Genomic DNA, 25,172 nt, shown 5'->3' with positions numbered 1-25,172 from the left:
TTCACTAATTTATAAAGAGATTCTGTGATTTCCAGGATGTGCATATGATGAGATGAACAGGGTGTGAGGGTGATTTTTCACAACATCTGAGAAAAAGAGTATTTGTGAGTGAGGAATGGAAAGGTAAAGACTTTAAGAAATTAGAAATGTGAGCAGTCTGGACACCCCAGTATTTTAAGAAGCACACACTGCCCTCTGCAGGCTTCAGTCAGCTGAAGAACCACACAGCATTAAACACAGAAACACTCCACTGGTCACTCACATACACCGATCATCACACACACACTGCTCTATATGTGCACATCTCTCCTCATCCAGGGTGATGTTCAGTTCCTTTAGTTTGCTCTCCAACCGTCGCTGAGAGGACACCACAGAGCTCTTCTCTCTGCAAAAACACTTAAATCTATGTGCTTGAAACTTAGGATGTTCTGAAGTGGGTTGGGAGTTTTCTTATGCTCTGAGATAGTTCAGATACTGAGTTTTAATGTGAAATGTTGCAGAGCAACTATAATGATTTGCAGAGGATCAGTGCTGCCTCACTCCCGTTTATATTTTTTAATCTTGTAATTGTGTTTCTGTCATGCAAACTTGTAAATTAGATCCATAATTTGTCAGGATGATCAGAAGCATCAATGGGTTCAAATGAGTTGAAAATTATAAAAAAAGCAGCAATATTTTGCATTGTTTGTTTTCCAGAAAAAGGTGTGTTAATTCTCATAAAAAAATACAATAGAGGGAATAACTTAAGCCATATGCTGGAACACAAATATAAGTCTTTTCAGAATAGTTTATTGCACTACAAACATTATATCAAAGAATATGTGCAGAAAAAAAGAAGTACATCCAAGAGTCATTCCACAGAAGAGTTGTCATTATGTGTCTCTTACAGTGTGTCCTGTATAAAAATGCATCACAAGCTTGATACTGTCACAATACACTCGGAGAGCAAGGAACGATGAGTTCTTCAATATGTATTTTAATAATTCAATAGTCCAATCCAAGGGGACCGTAGGAGACAGAGGAACACATGGAAAGACATTCAGAACCAACCAACACTGATTGAAAGGACTAGGGCTTTTAAACACCGGGTAAATGAGCAAGAAAGAGACACACCTGGAATCAAATTAACACAATCAACGGAAACAGAAACTGGATCACAGAGAGCAAAAACACACATAACCCTGACAGTTATGTTTTGTCTTTTGACAGCAATCAACTGTTCTGTAAATCGTCATTCAATTAAAAAGTGAACTTTTGCCATAGAAGCAGCATGAAATTTCATATTAAAGAATTTTCCCCAGATTGAGAGTCATTCCTTATTTAAAGAAAACAACAACAACAAAAGCACATTAAATATCTGTCCTCTGCTTTACATGCAGGAGCTTCTGTTTGTTCACACCAGCTGTTGGGAGATAAAGAAAAAAAATCATTAAATCATGCATATTTGCAGATGTGTGCTGCATAAACAGTATATGTGTGTGTCCATGTTATTAAGTTATATGAATTTATGATATATATATATATATATATATACAATATTAGAAAGAAGAACGTAAATTAGTCCAAACAAATTTGATGTACCAATTCACTTTTTATGTACTTCAGGACAGATATAAAATTAATGACTTAACTTACAGTCATGATTCAGGTGTTATGCTCATCTAAAAAACAGAATGGACCATCAAACCCTGCAAGTAAAAGACTTTTATTAAATACTCTTCATCAAATACATTTATTGCACAAGAGCTTACTATGAATATCACTGACCTCCTGAAATGTTGGAATAATTTACGGTAGTCCAGCAGTTCAAATCAACTAAAAGATATAAAAAAAATAAGTATACTTTACTATCTGATCAGCTATCATAATGTGACTTTCATTCTAACATGAGGGTCTCATCACCAGGATGTAATGATATGAGCTGTGTGTATGTCATGTCTTATAGCAACACACTCAGAAAACTTAAAACATTAACAGTTGTGGACTTACTTTGACTGTTGGTTTTGTGACTTTGTTTTGGGAAATAAAGAATGACACAGATGGTCAGTGATATGAGGACACACAGAGACACTACTGTGGTCATCACTACTACTGTCAGATAAGTTTCACTCTCATTGTTCTTGGCTTCAGTTTGCCCAGCCGTATTGTCAGCAGCTGTGGTTGGAGCATCTGTGATCACTAGAGAAAGAGATACTTAAATGAACATTAGTCAGACTGATTAGTCTTTTTCTTTTAATCAAATAAATTCAGTACCTGTGGATAACAATGTAGTGGAAAGTTTTCCCAAAATTGTTGAATAAAATGTTTTATCATCTGTAATCAAAATACAAACAACTTTTAAATTAAGAAATGTTTCTATAATTTCATACATATATAAACAGTAATAAAAATGTTAACCCTACGGAAGTTCTAAGCGGCCATGCATTATAATTTTTTTTTTCCTTTTTGTTTTCTCGTTATAACGACTTAATTTTCTCATTATCTCGACATAACGAAAGTCGTTTTCTCGTTATAACGACTTATTTTTCTCGTTATCTCGACATAATGAAGTTCGTTTTCTCGTTATAACGACTTATTTTTCTCGTTATCTCGACATAACGAAAGTTTGTTTTCTCATTATAACGACATGACAGTTTTACTGTTGCTATAGTAACGAACTCAACTTTGACAGGCATCTGATGGACAACCATGCAGGCGCTCTTACTGTAGCCTATATTTCGCCTAGGTAATAACGTCTACAATACTGTATATAAATAAAGGCTGATCAGATTTTTCCAGAGACAGTACAACAAACGTTTTGTTTTTGTAATTAACATGTTTAAATGGCAACACCGCGAAATTAGAGCTGCTTGGATTAAACTCACTTTTCATTTTCCCTTTATTTGAAATAAAATTATATATAATTTGTAATTTGTAGTAGTCCTTATATGATGTGGCCGATATCATGTGTGTTACAAGCTTCTGTTTGAAAAGAGCGTCCATGTGCACATGTAGTGTGTGTGTGTGTGTGTGTGTAGAAAAAAACGATTACAACATTATAGAACAAAACTGAATTAAATAAGCCTATGGATTTTACATATGTATCACATTTCTCATTAATATGGTTAACAATAAAGATTAGTAATAAGGAAAAGAAGCACATCAGCCTACATCGTTAAATCCCGTCCTACTGTAGATAAACAGAATACAGTGATGTCAACCTTGGTTTTGATAAGCAGTTATTTTATGACACAGAACGCGTTGGTGAAACTCATGCATCTAGCAGGAACTTAATACACAAAATATTCATATTGATTCAAGTATATTTAACATTTATGAATTAATTAAATGTCAGTAATGAAGACTGCACAAATTATAGCGATCACGAGGAAGGTCCGCGTACAGTAAAGTGTATAGTATACAACACCCCATCAGTTATATTCAGGTCTATAGTGCCACCTGCTGGCGCAGTTTTGTAACTTCTTAGAGAAAACTAGTTCGTTATAACGAGAAAACGTAATCCAGTGCACCCAGATAAGCAACACTGGTGTGATATGGGGAAAATGCAGCAATATGTTGGTGCTTGGGAATACACTGCCGGCTTATAATGCGGGCATCATAAAGGGACCACATTAGATAGTGAATGAATACCTCAACCGCAGCTATTACAACAATAACTGACGCTGACCTGGTAGAAACCACGGCTAGTGCACGCGCTAGGCAGGGCGTGCCCATAGCTTAGTCCAAAGACTGCTCAACTCCCTCCTCCTGCACTGACAGCACATGTGATGCGAACGAGGGAATGTCCAGATTATAGAATCTCGCAAACGTGTTGCGAGACGACCAGCCCGCTGCGAAACAAATGTCCTGAATAGACATACCTTTCGCCCAACCCCATGACGACGCCAAACTCCTTGTGGAGTGGGCGTGCACCCCGATTGGGCAGGCGGTTCCCCGGGAAGCATAAGCTAGTCGCACAGCCTCCACTATCCAGTGTGATAGCCTCTGCTTCGACAGCGCGCTGCCCTTCTTGGCACCCGCGTAGCAGACGAAAAGCTGCTCTGAAGTTCGAAACTGGCTAGTTCTGTTCACATATGCACGCAGGGCACGCACGGGGCACAAAGCGCACTTCTGAGACACTGAATTACTGTCCTCCTCGGGGCAAAATGCTTGAATTGTAACTATCTGAGCTCTGAATGGCGTTGAGAGCACTTTAGGCGAATAGCCGCATTTGGGTAAAAGTCTGACCATACAATCGTCCGGTCCAAACTGCATACACGCGCTGTTCACTGACAGGGCATGCAAGTCTCCCACTCGTTTCCCGCAAGCTAGCACGAGCAGTAGCGCCATCTTAAATGAGAGCACTTTAAGGTCGCTAAACTCGGCTGGTTCAAAAGGTGGGTTGGACAGCGCACTAAGCACTAATGACAGGTCCCAGACCGGCATCTGACGAAGGCGGGGTGGATTAAGCCGCCTAGCTCCCCGAAGAAAGCTGGTTATCAGGGGGTGCCTCCCCACTGAATGGCCGTCTAGCAAGTCACGAAAAACAGCGATAGCGGCCACGTAGACTTTCACTGTAGATGGGGTACTGCCAGCATCCAGACGTTCCTGTAGGAAGGTCAGAATAATGGAGATATCGCAACTCCTGGGGTCCTCATTTTTGTCAACACACCAGTTAGCAAATACTTTCCACTTCAGAGTGTATAAACGCCTCGTCGAAGGGGCTCTAGCCTCTGCTATTGTCTGCAGCACTCGCTGATATACTCCACGCTGATCTGCCACACATGCAGATCCCAAAGCTCTGGGTTGGGGTGCCATATGGTGCCCCTCGCCTGGGATAAGAGGTCCCTTCTCGGCGGGATTCGCCACGGGTGAAGCCACGACATGTTCACCAGTTCCGGGAATCACGGCTGGTTGGGCCATTTAGGTGCTACCAGGATCAACGCACATCTCTCCTCCCTGATCTTCTGCAGCACCAGCGGCATTAACTTGACTGGGGGAAAACCATACTTCCGTCCCTTTGGCCAGCGGCTCGACAGCGCATCTCCCCCCAGGGGGGATGCTGTCAGCGAGAAGTACAGAGGGCAGTGGGCGTTCTCTTGCGACGCAAAGAGGTTGATCTCCGCTTTGCCAAACAGATTCCAGATAATATTTATCGTTTGCGGATGGAGCCTCCATTCTCCGTGTACAATGCCGTCCCTGGACAGCATGTTCGCACCGCAATTCAAACTGCCCGGTACGTGCACTGCTCGAATCGACAGAAGTACCCTGTCCGTCCATAACAGCAGCTGTCTCGCTAATCCCTGCAGGGATCGCGAACGCAAACCTCCCTGGCGATTGATGTACGCCACCACCGCAGTGTTGTCCGTTCTGATGAGAACATGACGGTGTTTCACAAACGGAAGGAAACTCTGCAGCGCTAGATGAACCGCTTCCATCTCCAAGCAGTTTATATGCCAGCACGTCTGGTCCCCTGTCCACGTACCGAATGCTGGTCTGCCATCGCATAGGGTTCCCCAGCCTGATAGTGAAGCATCCGTAGTGACCACTATACGTCTGACCACTCTGCCCATAGCAGCACCCTGCTCGAATATGGTCATGCCGAACCAAGGCGCCAGAGTCTCGAGACATGAACGCGTTATGATAAGGCGTTCCGTTCCCGCTCTCCACGCCCGCGGCTTCACTCGGCTCTGTAACCAGTGTTGAAGCGGTCTCATGTGTAACAAGCCCAGTCTGCAGACGGAGGCTGCGGCCGCCATCAGACCGAGCAACCTCTGAAACGTTCTTAAGGGGATAGCTCTGCCTTGAACGAAGAGGGCTAGTGTATTTTGAATCGCCTGGATTCTCGGCTCTGACAGCTTCGCGGTCATAGAGCGCGAGTCCAGTATCATACCCAGGAATGTGATATATTGGCGCGGCTGCAGTGTGCTCTTCTGAATGTTCACAGACAGCCCCAAACCTGTCAGATGGGCGAGGAGTCTGTGTTTGTGTTCCTCGAGAGCGCTTCTCGACCGTGCGATGACTAACCAGTCGTCGAGATAATTCAGTATGCGCATTCCACTGAGCTTCAGGGGAGCGAGCGCTGTATTCATGCATATTGTAAATACACGGGGAGCCAAAGTGAGCCCAAACGGCAACACTTTGAACTGGTACGCCACACTCTCGAATGCAAAACGCAGGAAGCGCCTGTGATGTGGGGCTATCTGGATGTGGAAGTAAGCATCCTTTAGATCCACTGCAATGAAGTAATCGTCGGGCTGAATGTGCGCGAGGATCTGCTTCACAGTTATCATCTTCAACGTGCGTTTCGCGAGCGCTTTGTTCAGTAATCTCAGGTCTAAGATGGGGCGCATACCTTCGTCCTTTTTGGAACTAGAAAATAACGGCTTTAGAAACCGGAATTTCTCCGTTCCACGGGCACTATCTCTACTGCTTGTTTGGCCAGGAGAGAGGATATTTCGGCTCGTAGCAGCGGGGCGCTCTGTTCTGACACTTCTGTCATAATCACACCACCGAAGCGGGGTGATCTGCGAGCGAACTGGAGCGTATAGCCGCGTTTTATTGTGTTGATCACCCAATAAGATGCCGCGGGTAGCGTCGCCCACGCGCTGAGATGACTCAGTACAGAGGGTATTAATGCATGCTGCGACGGGGCGTGCGCGCCAGCCACTGGGGAAGCATTGACCGCTATATGAGTGGCAGGTGACTCGTTCGCGGCTTCTTGCACGGGAACATACATAGTCACCTCCTCGGGTTTCCCAGAGCTTCCGCTTTGCGAAGCGTCTCTCGGAGGAGAGGCTTCGCTTATGTAGCGGGTAATAGTAGAGGGAGGAAGAAAGCTCTTTTGCTGAGGCATGTAATGCATGTTTATTGAAACAGAACACAGCGGTTTCATTCTCACAACATTCACATCTTTGACGAACTCTGGGCGGGAACACGCCCTTTTCGCCGCGGGTCCGACGAACACGTCCCGCGCTCTCTTCCCCCTGGCACGAGCATCAGGAACGCTGCTCCTTCTTGCCAGCCGGGCGCCCTTGGCTGCTAGAGGCTGGTTTAGGACCAAAACGGGGCTTCCTGGGCTGCCTCTGGCGGAATGGTGGCTCTGGCTCACGACACTTTGCTGCGCTCGGGAACGCGCGCCTGGTATTTCCCGCCTGGCGCTGTGCCGAAGAAGATCTGGACCTCGCTGCAGGGGGGGCTTGAGACCGTTTCGGCAAAAGATGAGGCATCATCTTAGACTGCTTGACGGTCTCGGCGTATTTCTCCGACAGAGATTCCACCGCGACACCGAAAAGACCGGTGGGGCTCACCGGTGTATCCAGGAACTGCCTCTTTTCGGCATCGCGCATGAGCGCGATCTTCCTGAGCGACTCTGGGTCCGGGCTTCCCTCATCCAGGGACCCAAGGAGCCGAGTTTGGAAGACCTGCAGGATTGCCATCGTGTGGAGGGCAGATGCTGCATGTCCAGCAGATATGTACGCCTTCTCGGCGATGTTAGCAGTAGCTCGACATGGCTTAGAAGGCAAAGAGGCGGTTTTCCAGCCGGGAGAAGACGCGAGGTGGGCCGCGATAGCATCCTCGACGGGAGGCGGTCACGCGTATCCTAATTTCTCCGCCCCTTCCACCGTCGTCAGCAGCTGGGTCCCCTGTGCATGGGCTCGGGCTGAGTAAGGGGAGCGCCATGACCGGGTGAGTTCCTCGTGGACCTCAGAGAAAAAAGGCGCGGGTCTCTGCGGGGCTTCAGCCTGGCGGCCCGCACCGAGGAAAGAACCGTCCATCCATCTCTTAGACGGCAGCTCCTTGGGGGCTGTCCACTCCAATTCCATATCTGCCACCGCCTCCGTGAGGATCGCCATAAGCTCGGCATCCAGCGAGGCGGGGGCGGCTTCAGACGGGGCCTCGGACCACGCTCCCGGGTCTGAGGCATTAGTAGACATGGCGTCGTCCTCGTCATATCCAAACGAGACCATTTCCCGCGCTTCTAGTGGAGGGCGGTAACTGGCCTCAGAGTATGAGAGGGGATCTTCCACGTGAGGGTGGCGTGGGCGTTGGGCCGACACCAGTACCTCGACAGAATCCGTCAACGTAGCTCTCTGCAGTCTCCCGGTTCGCGGCTCGATGGCGGCGGACGGGGGAGAGGCAGGAGATACAGGGCCACCGTTACCAGACTCAAGTGAAGAAAAAAGATTCTGAGGGTTTTGGCGCCCACCCGTCACCTATATTGATGGCTGTCAGCCAATCAGGTGAGGGCGACGGCGCCATTGGCTATTTGCAAGCAAAAGAGTTATTCAATCAGACTTCATAATTTCGAGGAAATGGATTTCCCCATACGTAATGTCGAGAGACCGACTCGATAAGGGAACGTCTCCGGTTACTATCGTAACCTCGGTTCCCTGAGAGGCGGGAACGAGACATTACGTCAGCTAAGACGTATATGGGAACTCTTCCCTTCTCCACTTTCACTGAAATCTTATTGGCTAACGCCAGCTGGGGACAGCTGGCCAATTGACGTGAAGCATGCAAATACTGGCGGGTCAGTGGGCAGTATAAAATGCATGGGTGCGAAAATTACGTCAGAATCACGACTGAACGCTAGCACAGCTGATCAAACAGCGACCACGGCGGCTAACGTAATGTCTCGTTCCCGCCTCTCAGGGAACCGAGGTTACGATAGTAACTGGAGACGTTCCCTCTCGAGGCGGTAACTCAACATTATGTCAGCTAAGACGTATATGGGAACTGTATAAAATCCCGCCGTGAGAGCAGTGAAGATAAGCCCTGAACGGAGTCAATCACCCCCTCGCATAAGCAGTAAAGTTCTAGCCAATGGCCGTGTCGCTAAGAGTGCTTGCATCTGATAGGCGGAACTAGACCAATGAGACATCTGCTCCGAGCCTAACTAAATTAGCATAATTTCAAGCAATATATCGAAATCTGCACTAGCCAGGGCAGACACAAAGCAATAAGCACTCAAGCATGAGAGTTAAACAGAGTCGACGGCGTTTGCGGTGACTACTGCATAAACCATATAATCCATAACACAGAGTTAGCAGCCATGGTAACTACTGTATAGCTGGTTATAACAGAATGAATAAAACTTAACTCACCGAAAGTAGATGTGACGCTACAGAGGGTACACCCAGCTTGTAAAACCTGGCGATTGTGTTCTGGGAAGACCAGCCAGCAGCAAAACATAAATACTGGACAGACATACCTCTAGACCAGGCCCATCAGGAAGCATTTATATTGACCTCGCAGAATGAGCTCTGATATTGAGGGGATAATCCTTCCCCTGGCATTCGATAGCGTCCACGATCCAGTGAGAAAGTCTCTGTTAGAAACAGCACATCCCTTATTACATCCACCAAGCACACGAACAGCTGGTCCGACTGACGAAAGGCGGCCGAGCAATTCATATACATCCGTAAAACCCTAGCAGGGTCCTGGCGCTCTGAGCATCAGCGTCACGCGAGGCTGACGGCTCAACAGATAAGGCGGGCAGGGAAACAAAACGGTGTATTGAGTGATTTCGGAACGAAACCCGGTCTCGGCTGGAGAGTGACATAACAGTCGCCAGGCCCGAAACCAATGCAATATCGTTCACCGAAAAAAAACATGAAATTCTCCAAGGCACTTCGTCGAGGCGAGAGCAAGAAGCAAGGCAGTCTTCAGGGAACCTCCTTAACCGCAATCGAGGTTAATGGCTCAAACGGTAGTAAGAGACAGAGCCCTCAAAACTAGAGCAAAATCCCACGGCGGCACGGAGGGCGGCCATGAAGTGCACAATCTCCTCGCTCCTCTGAGAAAACTGATTACCAGAGCGTGCTTACCGATCGTTTGCCCGTAACTGGGGAACGAAAGCGTCAATAGAAGTCACGTACACCTTAGTGTGGATGGTTTCAAACTCCCGCTATCCATACTGTGCTGTGGAAAGCGCAAAACATCCGATACGGAACAGGTCCCCGGGTCAATATAAATGTTCTCGCACCATTTTGTAAAACTCACCACATCTGTGCGTAGCAGCGAATGTTTGATGATGCTCGCGTCTCCGTAAGGGTGTTTAGCACTCGTGAGTGTAGAGCGTCCCGCTCATTAGGGTCCCTGCAGCGGCCACACATGAAGGTTCCACAGCTCGGGGCTGGGGTGCTATATTGTGTCATTCGCCTGAGACAGCAGGTCCTGTCTGAGGGGGATTCGCCATGGGGGAGCCATCACTAACTCTCTCAGGTCCGCGAACCAGGGCTGAATCGGCCAGTTCGGGGCCACAAGTATAACTGATGCTTTCTCCTCCCTGATTTTGCACAACACAGGCAGAATCTTCACAGGAGGGATGTGTAAGCCTGGCTAACGGCCAACGCGATGTCAGAGCATCTCCCGGCAGGGGATCAGTGAGATAGCAAACGTGTTTTCACTCGTGGCAACAAATCCACTTCCTCCCTCCCAAATCATTAGATCTGATCTTGGGTGAAGCCTCCATCTCCTTGAGGAATCCCGTTCCTCGAAAGCATGCTCACTCCCCGGTTCAAAGTACCGGGAATGTGCGACGCTCTTATGGAGATTAAGTGTCGGTCCGCCCACAACAGGAGACCCGCTGCCTGTTTGAATAGAGCTCTGGAGCGCATGCCGTCCTGGCGATTTATGTACGAGACCACAGACGTGTTGACGGTTTGAATCAGTACATGTTTCCGCTCCAATTTCGACCGAAAGGCTTGCAGGGACATTAGGACACCGCTTCCATTATTCCAAACGGTTTATGTGCCACCATCTCTGTGACTCCGACCACAGGCCCAGGAGCACTGCTCTCCAGCCTAGATTCGCGTTCGCAGAGAAAAGAACTTCTGGGCTGAACATATCCGGACTGTACCACGGTCTCAGAGTGCTGACGCAACTGTGAATGACCGTATGTGCTTGTGGACCGAAGACCACGCCTTCGGCGGAACTCGAGTTACAGCCAAAACTGTAGCGGCCGCAATGTAGCAGACCCAGATGGCACACCGTAGAAGCCGCCGCCATCAGCCCCAGAAGCCTTTGGAATTCCCTCAGTGCAAATGACCTGCCCGGTCTGAAACAGCGCAGAGTCAATGAAATGCTCTAGAGAAAGATGGGCTCGCATCGCCATCGAGTCCAAACATATTCCAGATATGTTACAGTCCGACTCGTAAAAACACGCTCTTCTGCATATTCACACGCAGTCCCAGCGTATCCAAACGGCGAAGCTTTGTTTCCACGTGACTGATAGCACATCTCTTGAGTGGGCTAAAATCAGCCAATCGTCCAGATAATTCAACATGCGCATTCCACTCGATCTGAGGGGAAAATTCGCTCTATCGCTCTCTCTCGAGCAGACTGAGAACTTCCTGTCGCAGAACAGGACGGTTTTGGGGCAAAGTCAGTGACGGGACCACGCCATTGAAGCGGGGAGGTCTGCGTTTGAATTGGAGAGAATATCCGTCGTGAATTATTCCCAGTATCCACGGTGAAACGCCCGGGATTCCGTCCATGAGATGACACCGCGGACGCGTTAAGTCTACAGCCACTGATGGCATATTTTGACCAGGGCCCGCCCCCGCGAGGCTGGAAGCACTGGCGGGAGGGCAGGCGCGTCTCGTAATGGTGTGACACTCTTGCGCCATCGAGAGGCCATTATAATCATTTACTGTGGCTCTGCGCTGTTTGAGATAGGGCGAGTGACACAATACTGGGTGCAATAATTAGTATACATGCTTCTATAGTATAATTTTTATTCATAAAAACATCATTTAAACACATATAGCAATCGTCACCCATAGTGATGTGGGGGACATGATGCATGTGTCTTAGTGGTGTTGGCACTCTCGCTCCTTCGCGAGGCCATTATAATAATAGGTTGTGGCTCTGCACTGTTCTGAGACAGGGCGAGTGACACAGTGATGAGTGTAAGAGGAAGTAAAGCTCTTTCGTTGATTGTATAATGCTTTTATCGTGGAACTCACACAAACAGCATTTAAACAGACATAGCAATCGTCGCCCGAAGAAAAATGGGGGACATGATGCATCTGAACATGGAGGGTGACACCGTGTTTATGTGGTGTTGGCACTCTGGCGAGGCCATTATAATCATAGGTTGCGGCTCTGCACTGTTCTGAGACAGGGCGAGTGACACAGTGATGAGTGTAAGAGGAAGTAAAGCTCTTTCGTTGATTGTATAATGCTTTTATTGTGGAACTCACACAAACAGCATTTAAACAGACATAGCAATCGTCACCCTAAGAAAAATGGGGGACATGATGCATCTGAACATGGAGGGTGACACCGTGTTTATGTGGTGTTGGCACTCTCGCGAGGCCATTATAATCATGGGTTTGTGGCTCAGCGCTGCTATGAGACAGGGCGAGTGACACAGTGTTGAGTGTAAGAGAAGAAAAGCTCTTTTGTTGATTGTGTACATGCTTCTATTGTGGAACTCACACAAACGGCAATTAAACACACATAGCAATCGTCGCCCGAAGGAAATGGGGGACATGATGCATTTGAACATGGCGCTTGGGGGCGGGGCCTCCCGCTCACTCACTCTTTCACCGTCAGGGAGACGGCTCGATGGCGCGGTGGCTCTCTCGCAGCGCGGGGTCCTCGTCCTCAACTGACCCCTGACGTTTCCTCCCAGGCTCTTACCACTGCTGGTTTCGGCCGAAACGAGCGTCCGGTTCAGAGCGGGGTGCCACTGCGGGCTATTTTAGCTGGTTTTAGAGCCTGGCGAGGTGCATAAGAACCTTGCAGAAGAAGACTGGAGTGAGTGACCGGGCATCACGTGGCTCATTGCCTTGGCGCGCTTTCTGCGTCTCTGAGAAAAGCTCCATGACGTCATCAATGAGGCCGGAGGGAGCAACTGGAACGTTTAGGGGCATCTTACTGTCCGCGTCTTTCAGGACAGCTAGGGTAAGCCCTAGGTGCCTGTAAGGACGGCCATGAGTCCCATGAAATGGCTGAGCAGAGCGCTAGTAGCCATCAGCGCGAGATCAGTTGCTGCGCGCAGATCCTTGATGACGTCAGCGCTACTGTGCCGCCGTCTGCCTGAAACACCTTGAGTATTGCCCTGGCATAAAGAACAGAAGCGGTCTTCCCTCAGAAGTATAGGCTTTGTTCGTTTAAGGGCCGTGAGCTGCACGGCTTGGAAGGCAGGCTGTGGTCCGAACCAAATGCAGAGGGAGACGGGCACAGGTGCGGTAACGGTCTCCTCGACGGGGGGAGGGTTTCCGCCCCATCCTCGTGCGTGAACATAGCCTGCGTAGCAGAGTGGGTGCGAGCCGATTGGGGTGCAGCCCACGACTTCACCACGAGCTCTCGCAAGCCTCAATGCCGTCTGGTAGCAGCTCGACTGGAGGAGCCACGAGTCCAGTTACCTTCCACAGGCTCGTCAGGTGCGTTTTGTAAGTGAAACCCAGCTCTGTGACGGCGCCTTTCCGAAGACCCTGATGAGCTCCGGTCTTTTTTCCAAACCTTTTCCGACGTCGAAAGCGACATGGAGTCGTTTTGCTCGCCAGCTCCGAAGAGGACGAAGTTCGCGGGGCTGAAGCTATCGTCCACCACGTCTTCGGGCGGTGGAGGGCCCACCAGCAGCTCGCTGGCGGCAGTGGGCCTCATTCCCGCTATTTTCCGAGCCACTGGCTCTGAGGGCGCGCACTGGCAGCTCGGCACAGTGGGCGCACATGTGGTCCGTGTGAGAAACCCAGGCAGGTCCCACAGAACTGGTGAAGGTCCGAATCTAGCATTAGCAGCCATCGGATGCGGAGAGGAAAACAGGGTGAGTAGTCCTCTATTGCAACTTCCACAATGACTTAGATAAGACTTCTAGCGTGAAGAAAGAGATTCTGACGTAATTTTCGCACCCATGCATTTTATACTGCCCGCTGACCCACCAGTATTTGCATGCTTCGCGTCAATTGGCCAGCTGTCCCCAGCTGGCGTTAGCCAATAAGATTTCAGTGAAAGTGGAGAAGGGAAGAGTTCCCATATACGTCTTAGCTGACGTAATGTTGAGTTACCACCTCGAGAGGGAACGAACTTCGTTATGTCGAGAAAACGAGAAAATTAAGTCGTTATAAACGAGAAAACGAGAAGAAAAAATATTATAATGCATGGTCGCTTAGAACTTCCGTATTACCCATATCTTCCAGCTGGTATAAAAACATTAACAAGCTTGTATAAACTTTTGATCATTTACATCTTCTATATTAACAAAAAGACTTTAACCACAGAATATAATCACCACAACATGATTTTAATCTAACCCCTACCTACATATATTTATATTAACTTAAATATTTATCATATTTATTACCACAATAATCTAAAAACACTTTGACTAACCCATCACAACAATTCACATTTATTAGCATAGCTTAACTTAATATTTAATCTTTCAGTCTAATCAATGTCTGTCAAAGAGTCTGGTTTGAGGGTTAAAAATATTGAACTGAAAACACACCTTTCATCACCAGCTTCGTCTCATAGCAGGTTTTTTCATTCACTCTGCACTGATACCACAGTTCATCAGTTTGTACTGCATTCATTATTTGCAAAGATCCGTTGTTTAGTTGTTTCGCTCTCATGTACAGGGGGTCCGGGGGTTTCTCTGTGCTGCTTGAGGGCTTGTTTGGAGTGCGATACTGTTTTATATCTGTTAATTGGTGACCATTACCAACTTTCCAAGTGACTGGTTCAGTTCTGTTTTGTAGAGGATGTTCAGAGCATGGCAGCAACACTGAAGAGCCTGGGGTTGGATGGACAGAGTTCAAAATTTTACACTCTGAAACAAGAGAAACACAGAAGTAGGCATATTATACATGTATATGGTTTCCAATGATGATTATTAACTTGTTTAAAACATCTGTATTCTCACTTATAATACTCAGGTTAAATCGAGTTGTATGAAGGCAGTCCTGATCCTTGTAAACCTGACAGTCATAAAGACCACTATCGAATGATGTGATGTCTTTCAGATCAAGTGTAACATTTCCAGCATCATTCCTCACAGACCATCTCTGGTGCTCTGATGCTGTAGAGATGTCTGGATACGTCAGGATGACTTTATCTTGGTTGATACTCCGTAGTTTGACTGTCAGAGAATCCAGCGGGTGGGTTGTTGTTTGGCAGGAAATAGACATGCTGTCACCAAGTAAATGGCATACGTTTAACTGATAAACCTGCTTGCAGGGTCTCTCTGTTTCAGCTAAAAGGGAATAAAAAAGAGAAATGAGACATATTGAGAGAGCTGGGACATACTGTAGAAAGACAGGAAGCACCACAGGATTTACAGAAATAAATAAATATTAATAATTAATAATAATAATAATAATAAATAAATAAATACATATTTTTCTTAAATGATCTTCTTGGTTGCCAGTGTAAAACAATATTAAATTCATTAACTGACTTTTATATAAATATGTTGTCTGGGTTCATCTTTGCTCACACACGCGCGCACACACACACACACACACACACACACAAATTATTTAAAAACAAAGACTGTCCTTAGTGACACAATTTTATTCTTTAAAATTCAAGTTGCATACACTTTCTAACAGAACACATTTGTTAGCACAGTTGTTAACATGAATTGAGATCAACTGAAATTTAAAAAAAAATTACAATTATGTAACTTATGAATGACATTGATCATATTTACATCCGTGTCACATTTAAACACCCACAGTCCATTGATTATATTCATACTTCTTGTTTGTATGTTGGTTAAATTAATTTGATTTCATATAAAAGACACTTACCTTTACATTCTAATAATGCTGCTGTTAGAAGATACAGGAGCTGGAAATAAGAAAGCTGAAAACTCTTCATCATATACAGATGCTCACTGCTGGACAGCTCAACACTATATGAGCACAAGCCACATAACTTCACTTTCATAGAGCTGTTTTCAGTTACTCCAAATTTAATGCGGAAGTAGGAAATGACCATAATTATGTGTTCATATAGAGGCCTTCAGTGAGCGATGGGGAGTTTTCACCTGTCATATTTGCAACTTTTAAATCTTATAATAGCAGGTAAGCTGCCGTTAGACGGAAAAGGATGGAAATGCAGTTTGAAGATTAAAAACACCCCATCTAATAGATAGTTTTGAGTGTAGCTCACTGCAAAACAACTCAATAAGAGCACAGGCCACAAAACCTTTTACCTTCACACAGTTGTTTTTGAAGAGACAAAGTAGGAAATGTGTTCTGTGCAAAATGCCAGAGACGTGCTATTGTTAATAATTAAAACAATTAGCTATAGGAGTTAGTTATTTTTAAGATAACATATTTAAAGAAATAAACTTTCTCTATAAATGCCTATTAAAAGCTGAAGTCTAAGCAGAGTATGAAATATCCCTTTCTAAACTTTGATTTCTCATCTCTAAGAACTGTAAAACAGTAACAGGAAGTAGGATGCAGTTTTTGGATTATTAAGGGTTTTCCCTTTGTGTTACTTTTGCCATGTAACAAAAAGATTTTTGGAAATATGTACAAAACTGCCATTTTTATTTCACTCTCTTAACATTCATCTAATGAAATCATCAGTGCTCATAATCAGTCATTGGAAACTTCCGTAGTTCCCTCCAAAGTTTCTTATTTCTTCAGTTTATCCCTAATTACATAAGTTAAAATTTAAATATTATGGTTTCAAATTGTCTAAATTGCTAATTTCAGAGGAAGTTCAATTCAATTACTAACTGGCTTCAACTCTAAACAGATTTATGTAGCGGGTAGGTGATTGAGACTGGAAGTGTACCTTTAAGGCCTAATCACTGGCTCTGATCATTTGCATCAGGTGGCGTAAGTGACGCGTCCCTTTAAATGTGTCGCAAGAGATTGACAGAAAAACATCGCGTCGAGAGATCGTTACACAAGGAGTGACTTCCGGCCACGGTGGCAGTTTGCGGGCGGCGGTGAGCAGTGTTGAAGAGGAAAGTTTTTGTTTCAAAGTATTTTCTGTTTCAATACGTTTCTATAGTTTGTTTTTGTAGCGGGTTCATGGCATAATCTGATTTGTGACTGGATCAAAATGGCAAATTATAGTGGATTTTCTGAAGATGAAGATATGCAGATGGGTTGGGAAAAGAGTACGAGTAGGAAAGGAGGAGGGAGAAAAGAGTATAGGAGTAGTCAGATGACAAATAAAAGAGCGTTAGAAGAGGAGGAAGAGAATCGAGAGGGGAGGAAAAAGATTACGATGGATGAGTTTAAGATCATTCTTAAATTTAAAGTGGGGAATTAAATTTCATCAGTTAGCCCAATCACTCTGACAACTGGATTGAAGAAAGCGATTGGGGAAATAGAAATGGCGAAGGTGTTACGTGATGGGAGTCTATTGGTGAAATGCAAAAATTCTGAGCAGAAAAATAAAACTATGAAATTGCAAACACTATGTAAAAAAGAAATAGTGGAGAAAAGAATAATTGGTGAGGAAAAGAGGAACTAAGGGAGTGATAACAGGAATCCCCATAGAAGAGAATCTGGAAGAACTAAGAAAAGTGATTAAAGGAGGAATGATCACAGAAATCACTCGAATGCAGGCTTTCAGAAATGGAGAAAAAATTGATAGTGAATCTGTACTGCTACAGTTTAAAGATGAGGTGCTTCCTATGAAAGTGATGGTAGGATATATGAGCTTTAACGTTAGAGAGTATATACCTCCTCCTTTAACATGTTACAAATGTCAGCGGTATGGACATACTGCACATGTATGTAAAGGGAAGCAGAGATGTGGAAGATGTGGAGGAGGTCACGCATATGGAGAATGTGGGAGTAATGTTACAATAAAGTGTTGTAACTGTGGAGGAAACCATACTGCAGCGTACGGGGGATGTGAAGTCCGGAAAAAGGCAGTAGAGGTTCAAAAAGTAAAATCAAATCAGAAAATAACATATGCAGAAGCTGTGAAAATATGTAATAAGGAAAGAGAAATAGAAGAAATTGATATGACTAAAGAAGGAACGAGGTCAGGGCAGGAAAACACAGGAATAGTAATGGATAGGATAGTGCTGTTCTTTGCATATGTCATAAATTGCTCAGAACAAGTAAAAACAGAGAAAATTAAAATCATAGTCAAGGCAGCAGCTAAGTTCCTTTAACATGAAAGATTTGTCATGGGAAAAGATACACGCTGACCTTAACCAGGGAGAAGGGAATGCAGATACAGCTTCTCAAAGCGTAACTTAATGTTGGTAGTCCAATGGAATGCAAGAAGTTTGTTAGCAAATGGATATGAGTTTAAGGGATATATTGATAAATTAAGGAAGAAACCGGAAATCATATGCATTCAGGAAACATGGCTTAAACCTAATCTGGATTTCATTATTAAAGGTTATAATACCATACGTTAAGATAGAAGAAATGGAATTGGGGGAGAGTGTGCAATATTCATTAAAGAGGGTATAGTATATAGGAGGTTAAAAACAATACAAGAATTAGAGGTAATAGTTATAGAAATATGGAACAGGAAAGAAAAAAATTAAAGTGATTAACTTCTATAATCCATGTAAAAAACTAGTGAGAGTTCAACTAGAATTAATACTGGAGGAGTGGAGAGGGAAAATTATTTGGTGTGGGGATTTTAACTCCCATAGTAAGGTATGGGGTGAAAAAGAAGATTTGAATGGAGAAATTTTAGAAGAGATAATGGATGAAAAGGAATTAGTATGTCTAAATGATGGATCCGGTACAAGGATACATTTAAATAAGGGTACAGAAACTGCAATAGATCTTATGTTGGTGTCCCAGACTTTGGTAGGGTTAAGTAGTTGGGAAGTAAATAAGGAAAGCACTATAGGGAGTGATCATTACCCTATATTTACAGAAATTGAAATAGAAAAGGAAATGCAAATGGAAGAGAGAGTAAGCAGGTGGAAATTTGAAGAAGCGGATTGGAACAAGTTTAGAATATTGTCCGAAGGAAAATTAAAGGAGGTTAGTATTAATCAAGGAATTGAAGATTTGAATGAAGAAATAAGTAGTAGTATTTTAGTTGCAGCAAAAGAGTCGATACCAAAAAGAGGAGGCAGTAAAAGAAAGAAAATAGTTCCGTGGTGGACGGAAGAATGCACAAAGGTAATTAAAGAAAGAAATAAGACATTTAAAATCCTGAAAAGAACACATAACTTTCAGAATTTAACTGAATATAAGAGGAAACAGGCTGTAGTAAGGAAGACAATAAAGAGAGTTAAGAAAAACTTCTGGGGGAAGTATTGTGAATCTCTAGGAAGAAGCACACCATTAGATAGGGTATGGGGTATGATTAAGAGAATGTCTGGAAATAAAAGAGAGTATGGTTATCCTATAATGAAAGAAGGAGAGGAAATAATAGTAGAGAGCAAAGGTAAAGCAGAGTTACTTGCGAGGACATTTGTTAAAATACATAGTAATGGTAATTTGAGTAATGAGGAAAAGATACAGAGGGAGAATACAATAGGAGATAGTGTCAAAGTAAGACAGGATGATGGGGACAATGAAAGTACCATAAATGTGATGTTTACAATGGGTGAATTGAATAATGTCTTAAAAAAAGTTGGGAAATACAACGCCAGGGAATGACCAAATAAGTTATTGTATGATTAAAAAGTTAAGTTATGAAAGTAAAGAAATGTTACTAAAGTTGTATAATAAGGTTTGGGAAGTGGGTTGTTTGCCAAAACAGTGGAAAGAATCCGTTATTGTCCCCATATGTAAACCAGGTAAGGATCCGAGTTTGGCAGATGGTTATAGACCGATTACTCTGACATCACAGGTGGGAAAAATTATGGAAAAAAATGATAAATGAAAGATTATTATTTGGAGACAAAGGAACTAATAAAGGATTACCAGAGTGGATTTAGAAAGGGACGAAGCACAATAGATCCAGCTATACGTTTAGAGAGTGAAATTAGAAAAGCCCAAATTAATAAAGAAAGTATAGTATCTGTATTTTTTGATGTAGAAAAGGCATACGATATGTTGTGGAAACAAGGATTAATGATTAAGATTTTTCAGTTGGGGATAAGAGGGAGAATGTATAGTTGGATCAAAAACTTTTTAACGGATAGGTGGATCGCAGTAAGAATAGGGAAAGAATTGAGTACAAAGTATTTAGTGGAAAATGGAACTCCTCAAGGGAGTATAGTTAGTCCAGTTTTGTTCTCAATTATGATAAATGAAGTGTTTAGTAGAGTGGATAGATCTATAAGTGTTTCTTTATTTGCAGATGACAGAGTTATGTGGAAAAAGGGAAGAAATGTAGAATATATAGTGAGGAAGATGCAAGAGGCAATTGGAAGAGTAGAGTGTTGGGGAAGGGAATGGGGTTTTAGGTTTTCTGTAGCAAAGACCAAAGTAGTATGTTTTTCACAAAGGAAAAATCAAGAACAGATTCAACTTAAACTTTATGACAAAAATCTAGAGAAGGTGGAATGTTTTAAATATCTCGGGATATGGTTTGACAAAAAGCTAAAATGGAAAATACATATTGAGAATGTTGTTAAAAAATGTAAAAGAATACTAAATGTAGGAAGATGTCTGAGAGGTAGAGAGTGGGGAGCAAGTAGGACTTCATTGAAAGCAGTATATATTGGTTTAATTAGGTCAGTTATTGATTATGGATGTACAATTTACCAGTCTGCATCAAGAACATTATTAAAAAGGTTGGATGTGATTCAAAGTCAGGCGTTGAGACTCTGTTGTGGTGCTTTTAAAACAACTCCAGTAGCAGCATTACAAGTAGAGATGAATGAGATGGCTTTGGATATTATAAGAAATCAGATAGCATTAACGTATTGGGCAAATCTAAAATGGCATAAAGAAAGTCATCCGACTCAGAAGGTGTTACAACCTTGTCAAGAAAAAGAAAGACGACTGAGTGAGAGCTTTGGTTGGGTAATAGGTGATGCAGTCAATGAGATAGGGATAGGAGATATGACGATAAGCCCCATTGTGCCTTTATCCAATGTTCCTCCTTGGCTATTAGGGGAATTAGAGGTAGATATGCACCTTTTAGAGTTTAAAAAAACAGTAGTATTGACAGGAGTGAAGTTAGTAGATACCTAGGGGAGAAGTATTCGATGTTTAAGATATATATATACACAGATGCATCAAAAACAGATGATAATCGAGTAGGAGCTGCGTTTATTATACCAGAATTAAATGTTATGTTAAACAAGAGAGTAAATGATAAATTGTCAGTGTTTACAGGAGAAATGTTGGCCATTCTCTTAGCACTTGAGTGGGTAGAAAATGGTAAAACAAGGAAAGTGTTGATTGGATCAGATTCAAGCAGTGCATTAAATAGTTTTAAGAACATGCAGTCGGACGTGAGACAGGACATTATGTTGGAAATAGCCCAAACTGTTTACAGAATTAAAAGAGTAGGAGTAATAGTAAAATTCATATGGATTCCAGCTCATATAGGGGTAGACGGAAATGAGTTGGCAGACAAATATGCAAAAAATGCAACCAATAAAACAGAGATAGATATGGTAATAAATTATAGTAAGGCGGAGGTTAAAAGTATAATCAAAGAAGAAATGAGGAAGAAGTGGCAGGAAAAGTGGAATATGGAAACAAAAGCGAGAATGTACTACAATATCCAGAAGAAGGTAGGAGGAATGAGAGAAAATAATAGGAATAAAAAAGAAGAGGACATTATATCGAGAATGAGATTTGGACATACTGGTTTAAATAGTACGCTTAAAATAATAGGGAAACATGAAAGTGGGATGTGTGAGGTCTGTAATATTAGTGAAACCATAGAACATGTAATTATTAATTGTGATGGGTATAAGGAGGAAAGGTTGAGGCTGAAAGAAAGGTTAAGTAAAGAAAAAATTAGATTTGAAATGAATGAAATTTTACAACTGAATTCAGGGCATGTGGGGTATAGTGCAATATTTGATTATTTGAATAAAACAGGGCTCATTCGGAAGATATGAATTTAGTTGTCTTAAAATATTGGAGTTAATAATATGTGAATGGTAAGGTATTAAAATTAATATTTTTATTATATATTAGATGTTTTTTTTTTGGGGGGGGGGATTTATATATTTATGTATTTATCTATTTCTGTATTTAAAGAGTAGTGAGTGAAGGCTATTAGGATCCACACTCCATTTCAGAAGGTGGCGGTAATGCACACTTAAAAGTTGTTTGCCAACCGCCAATTTAAAGAAGAAGAAGAAGAAGAAGACAGAAAAACATTAATGCGGTGTGAGTTGAAGAGTGAGCCTCTTGGTGTATCGTCTGTGCAAACAGGAGAATGTGAGTTTTCTTGGAAGGTTATGTCGATTTAATATTGAACTTAATGAGAACCGCTTAACACGGCTCGTTTGTTTGTTTGCTTGTAGTTCGGCTTGGTGTCTGCGTGTATGGTAACCAGTAAATGGTGCCAGTAGTCACGAGTCTACAGACACTTGTTCGCAAAATAGCGAGTAGTGATTTTACATGGGTTTGAAGTAACGAGTAACATCGAGGAGAGTGTCCAGCAATTAAACATTCATGCCGTTTAACTTTGTTAAAGGGTATATAGCTCTTACTTATTTGGGCTGGTGTCAAAAGAAAAAAATGTATTTTTTTTATTTATTTTTATTTTAATCCTTTCTTAGACTTAATGTTTTTAAAATGTTACAATGTGACTTATAAAATTCGTTTGTGATTTATAGGAGGATTGCCTTCGTCGGTCACTAGCTACTGTTTTTCCTGGGTTTAATCTTGTTTCATTTTGTATTTCTTCATATGTGTGTCTTGGGGATCCGCTACCACTGTTCTTTGACCTGGACCCAGTTAATTTAGATGTTGTTGTGTTTTTTGTGTTTGTTTGGCAATTGTCGTCATTCAACCTTTGGCCCATGGGCATTGTGCAATATTTCCTTTAGGGACCGTGTCTATCTTGCAATGTTTACTGGTGTGAAGTGTGAAATGCTGTGTTAATGTACGCATGGCCAATTTAGTTTGAAGTGTTTCTTGCAGTGTTGGAGTGTATGTGAACAGTACCTATATATCTGACTTGATTCACTGTAGTCTAGGCATTGTTAGATTTTTATCTCGTAACTCATTTATTATGAGACCTTTTATTCACTGTGATTAATCTATTGTAGAATCGTTCACTGTTACCTATGGGGAAACATCTGTCTGCTCTGATTGCCAATCAGTGTATTGTCTAGTGTTTAATAAAATTGAGTACATCAGTCCCATTTTCATCCCTTGATTGGAGATAACTGTCTAAATCGCTTGAAGGGGAGTGCTGTTTGGGGTTTTCTACTTTAGATTTACAAATTGTGAGGGGTCACATTGACTTTAAATTTTTTATTTTTTTTTTGCACTCAAACTAAAGTGACCATCTAAGGTAGAACTGATGTCTAAATGAACAACAAAGTCATGTCAGAAATCCATTTGACTCAGTGACAGTGAAAATGTTTGGCGTCTCAAAGAGTGAAGAGCCATTTTCCTGATTTATGGACAGAAAATAATTTAACTGAGAATGCACATCTTGTTTATACAGTAATTATGGTGATGTGGAGAAGCAGTTAAAGCTCAAGAGTGAAAAAAGCATTCTCTCTATGAATTTTATCATTTTTGTGTCCAAAAATGAAGCACAAGTTATTTTCCTTTTATCGACGGGGCAGCTCTCATTCACACACCATTCCACAGATTCCCCTCTCAGTCTTCAGCAGGAACTGGTTGATGGAGGTTATGCTGGAACCGGTTCCGTTGCTGCACTGTAAAAAATGTACTGTAGAATTTACAGGATTTTACTGGCAAAAAAGTTGCCAATAAAATCCTGTAAAAATGATGTTAATTGTTGTAAAATGGATTACAGGATATTACTGCAAGGCAAATAACAGTTAATTGCTGTATGTGAAATACAGTAGTTTGTAGTATTTTTTACAGTAACATTGAATTTTACAAGTAGTTTATTTTACAGCAATATTTTGTAAATTCACTAAAGTACAGTATTTACCTGGCAAAAAAGTTGCCAATAAAATCCTGTAAATATATTTTACAGCATTTTTTTGTAATTTCATTAAATTACAGTATTTAGCTGGCAACAAAAGTTGCCAATAAAATCATGTAAATACCCCTAAATACAATATGATGTTGTAATAATTTAACAATGAAACTGCTTTAAAGAATTTTAACAGTAAACTATAAAATACTGATATAAATGCATTATCATGAGCTCTATCTTAATACATTTACAAATGAATGAAAACCAAGTCAATGATGTTGCAAATAAGTATTTATTAAAACTGGCAGAAAGACATTGCAAGGCTTTTACTGGTAAAATAAAATTTTCAGTCTTTCAACAGTTAAATCTAATCATAAAAATAGCATAGCATCACAAATAACTGTTTAAAAAAAGCCATATTCAGAGTAGAACATTAACGTTCTATAAAAATGAAGGTCAATCAACAGAATTTGTATAATTTTTTATACATTTAAAAAAAGAAAAAAAAAATGTTTTAAAGAAAATGATTCAAATAAAATTCTGGAATCAACATTAAATCACAAATTCTGTTGTTTGAGCTTATGTTCTATTAAATTAAGAATATTCCTGCAAAAGACAATTTAATAAATACATACTGAAAGTCCATCAACTTTCTGAGATGAGCACACACATGAGGGAGACTTTTCCACTTGTTTTGCCTCTATGTGTCCGTCTTGTATCCAGTGAGTGTTGTGATTCCAAGAAAACATCTGCACATAAAAACAAGCAAAAGCATCAGGATAAAGTTATGTATCAAATGAAACTAGCTCAATAAAATAAATGTCAAAATGCCACTTATACAAACAATCAGCATTTACCAGTACTTAAAAGGTTACTCCACCCCAAAATGAAAATCTTGCCATTAATCACTTATGTCCATGTCGTTCCAAACCCGTAAAAGCTTCGTTCGTCTTCGGAACACAATTTAAGATATTCTGGATGCAACTGGGAAGATTGTGACCGTCCCATAGACTCTCCAGTAAATACCACTGTCAAGGCCCATAAAAGTAGAAAGACATCATCAGAATAGTCCATCAGTGGTTCAACAGTAACGTTATGAAGCGACGACAATATTTTTTGTATGCAAAGAAAACAAAAATAACGATTTATTCAACAATTCACCTCCTCTGCGTCAGTGTAGTGCCATTTTTTGGAGAGTATCTGCTGGACACACACTACATAGCCTGTTCTGTGTCAGCTGGGTCACA

At 42.4% G+C, this 25,172-nt stretch overlaps 1 protein-coding gene and 1 long non-coding RNA gene across 2 annotated transcripts; one reads left to right on the top strand and one right to left on the bottom strand.

Moving 5' to 3' along the window:
- Positions 1-849: 849 nt before the first annotated feature.
- Positions 850-15,916, bottom strand: LOC113099385 (uncharacterized). Its single transcript, XM_026264381.1, has 8 exons — positions 15,747-15,916; positions 14,858-15,187; positions 14,444-14,764; positions 2,254-2,313; positions 1,990-2,178; positions 1,768-1,815; positions 1,636-1,688; positions 850-1,402 (listed from the first exon to the last, which is right to left on the bottom strand). The coding sequence occupies exons 1-7, from the start codon at positions 15,883-15,885 to the stop codon at positions 1,645-1,647; spliced, it is 1,131 nt and encodes a 376-aa protein (XP_026120166.1). The 5' UTR covers positions 15,886-15,916; the 3' UTR covers positions 850-1,402; positions 1,636-1,644.
- Positions 15,917-21,106: 5,190 nt separating this feature from the next.
- LOC113099390 (uncharacterized) lies at positions 21,107-23,277 on the top strand. Its single transcript, XR_003289401.1, has 3 exons — positions 21,107-21,580; positions 22,056-22,238; positions 22,325-23,277. It is a non-coding gene; the product is annotated as an uncharacterized LOC113099390 (long non-coding RNA).
- Positions 23,278-25,172: the final 1,895 nt, after the last annotated feature.

Source organism: Carassius auratus, unplaced genomic scaffold (assembly GCF_003368295.1).
Source record: "Carassius auratus strain Wakin unplaced genomic scaffold, ASM336829v1 scaf_tig00216934, whole genome shotgun sequence".
Taxonomy (NCBI): domain Eukaryota; kingdom Metazoa; phylum Chordata; class Actinopteri; order Cypriniformes; family Cyprinidae; genus Carassius; species Carassius auratus.
Note: the sequence above shows the minus strand (reverse complement) of the source record. Positions and strands in the feature narration are given on the sequence as shown.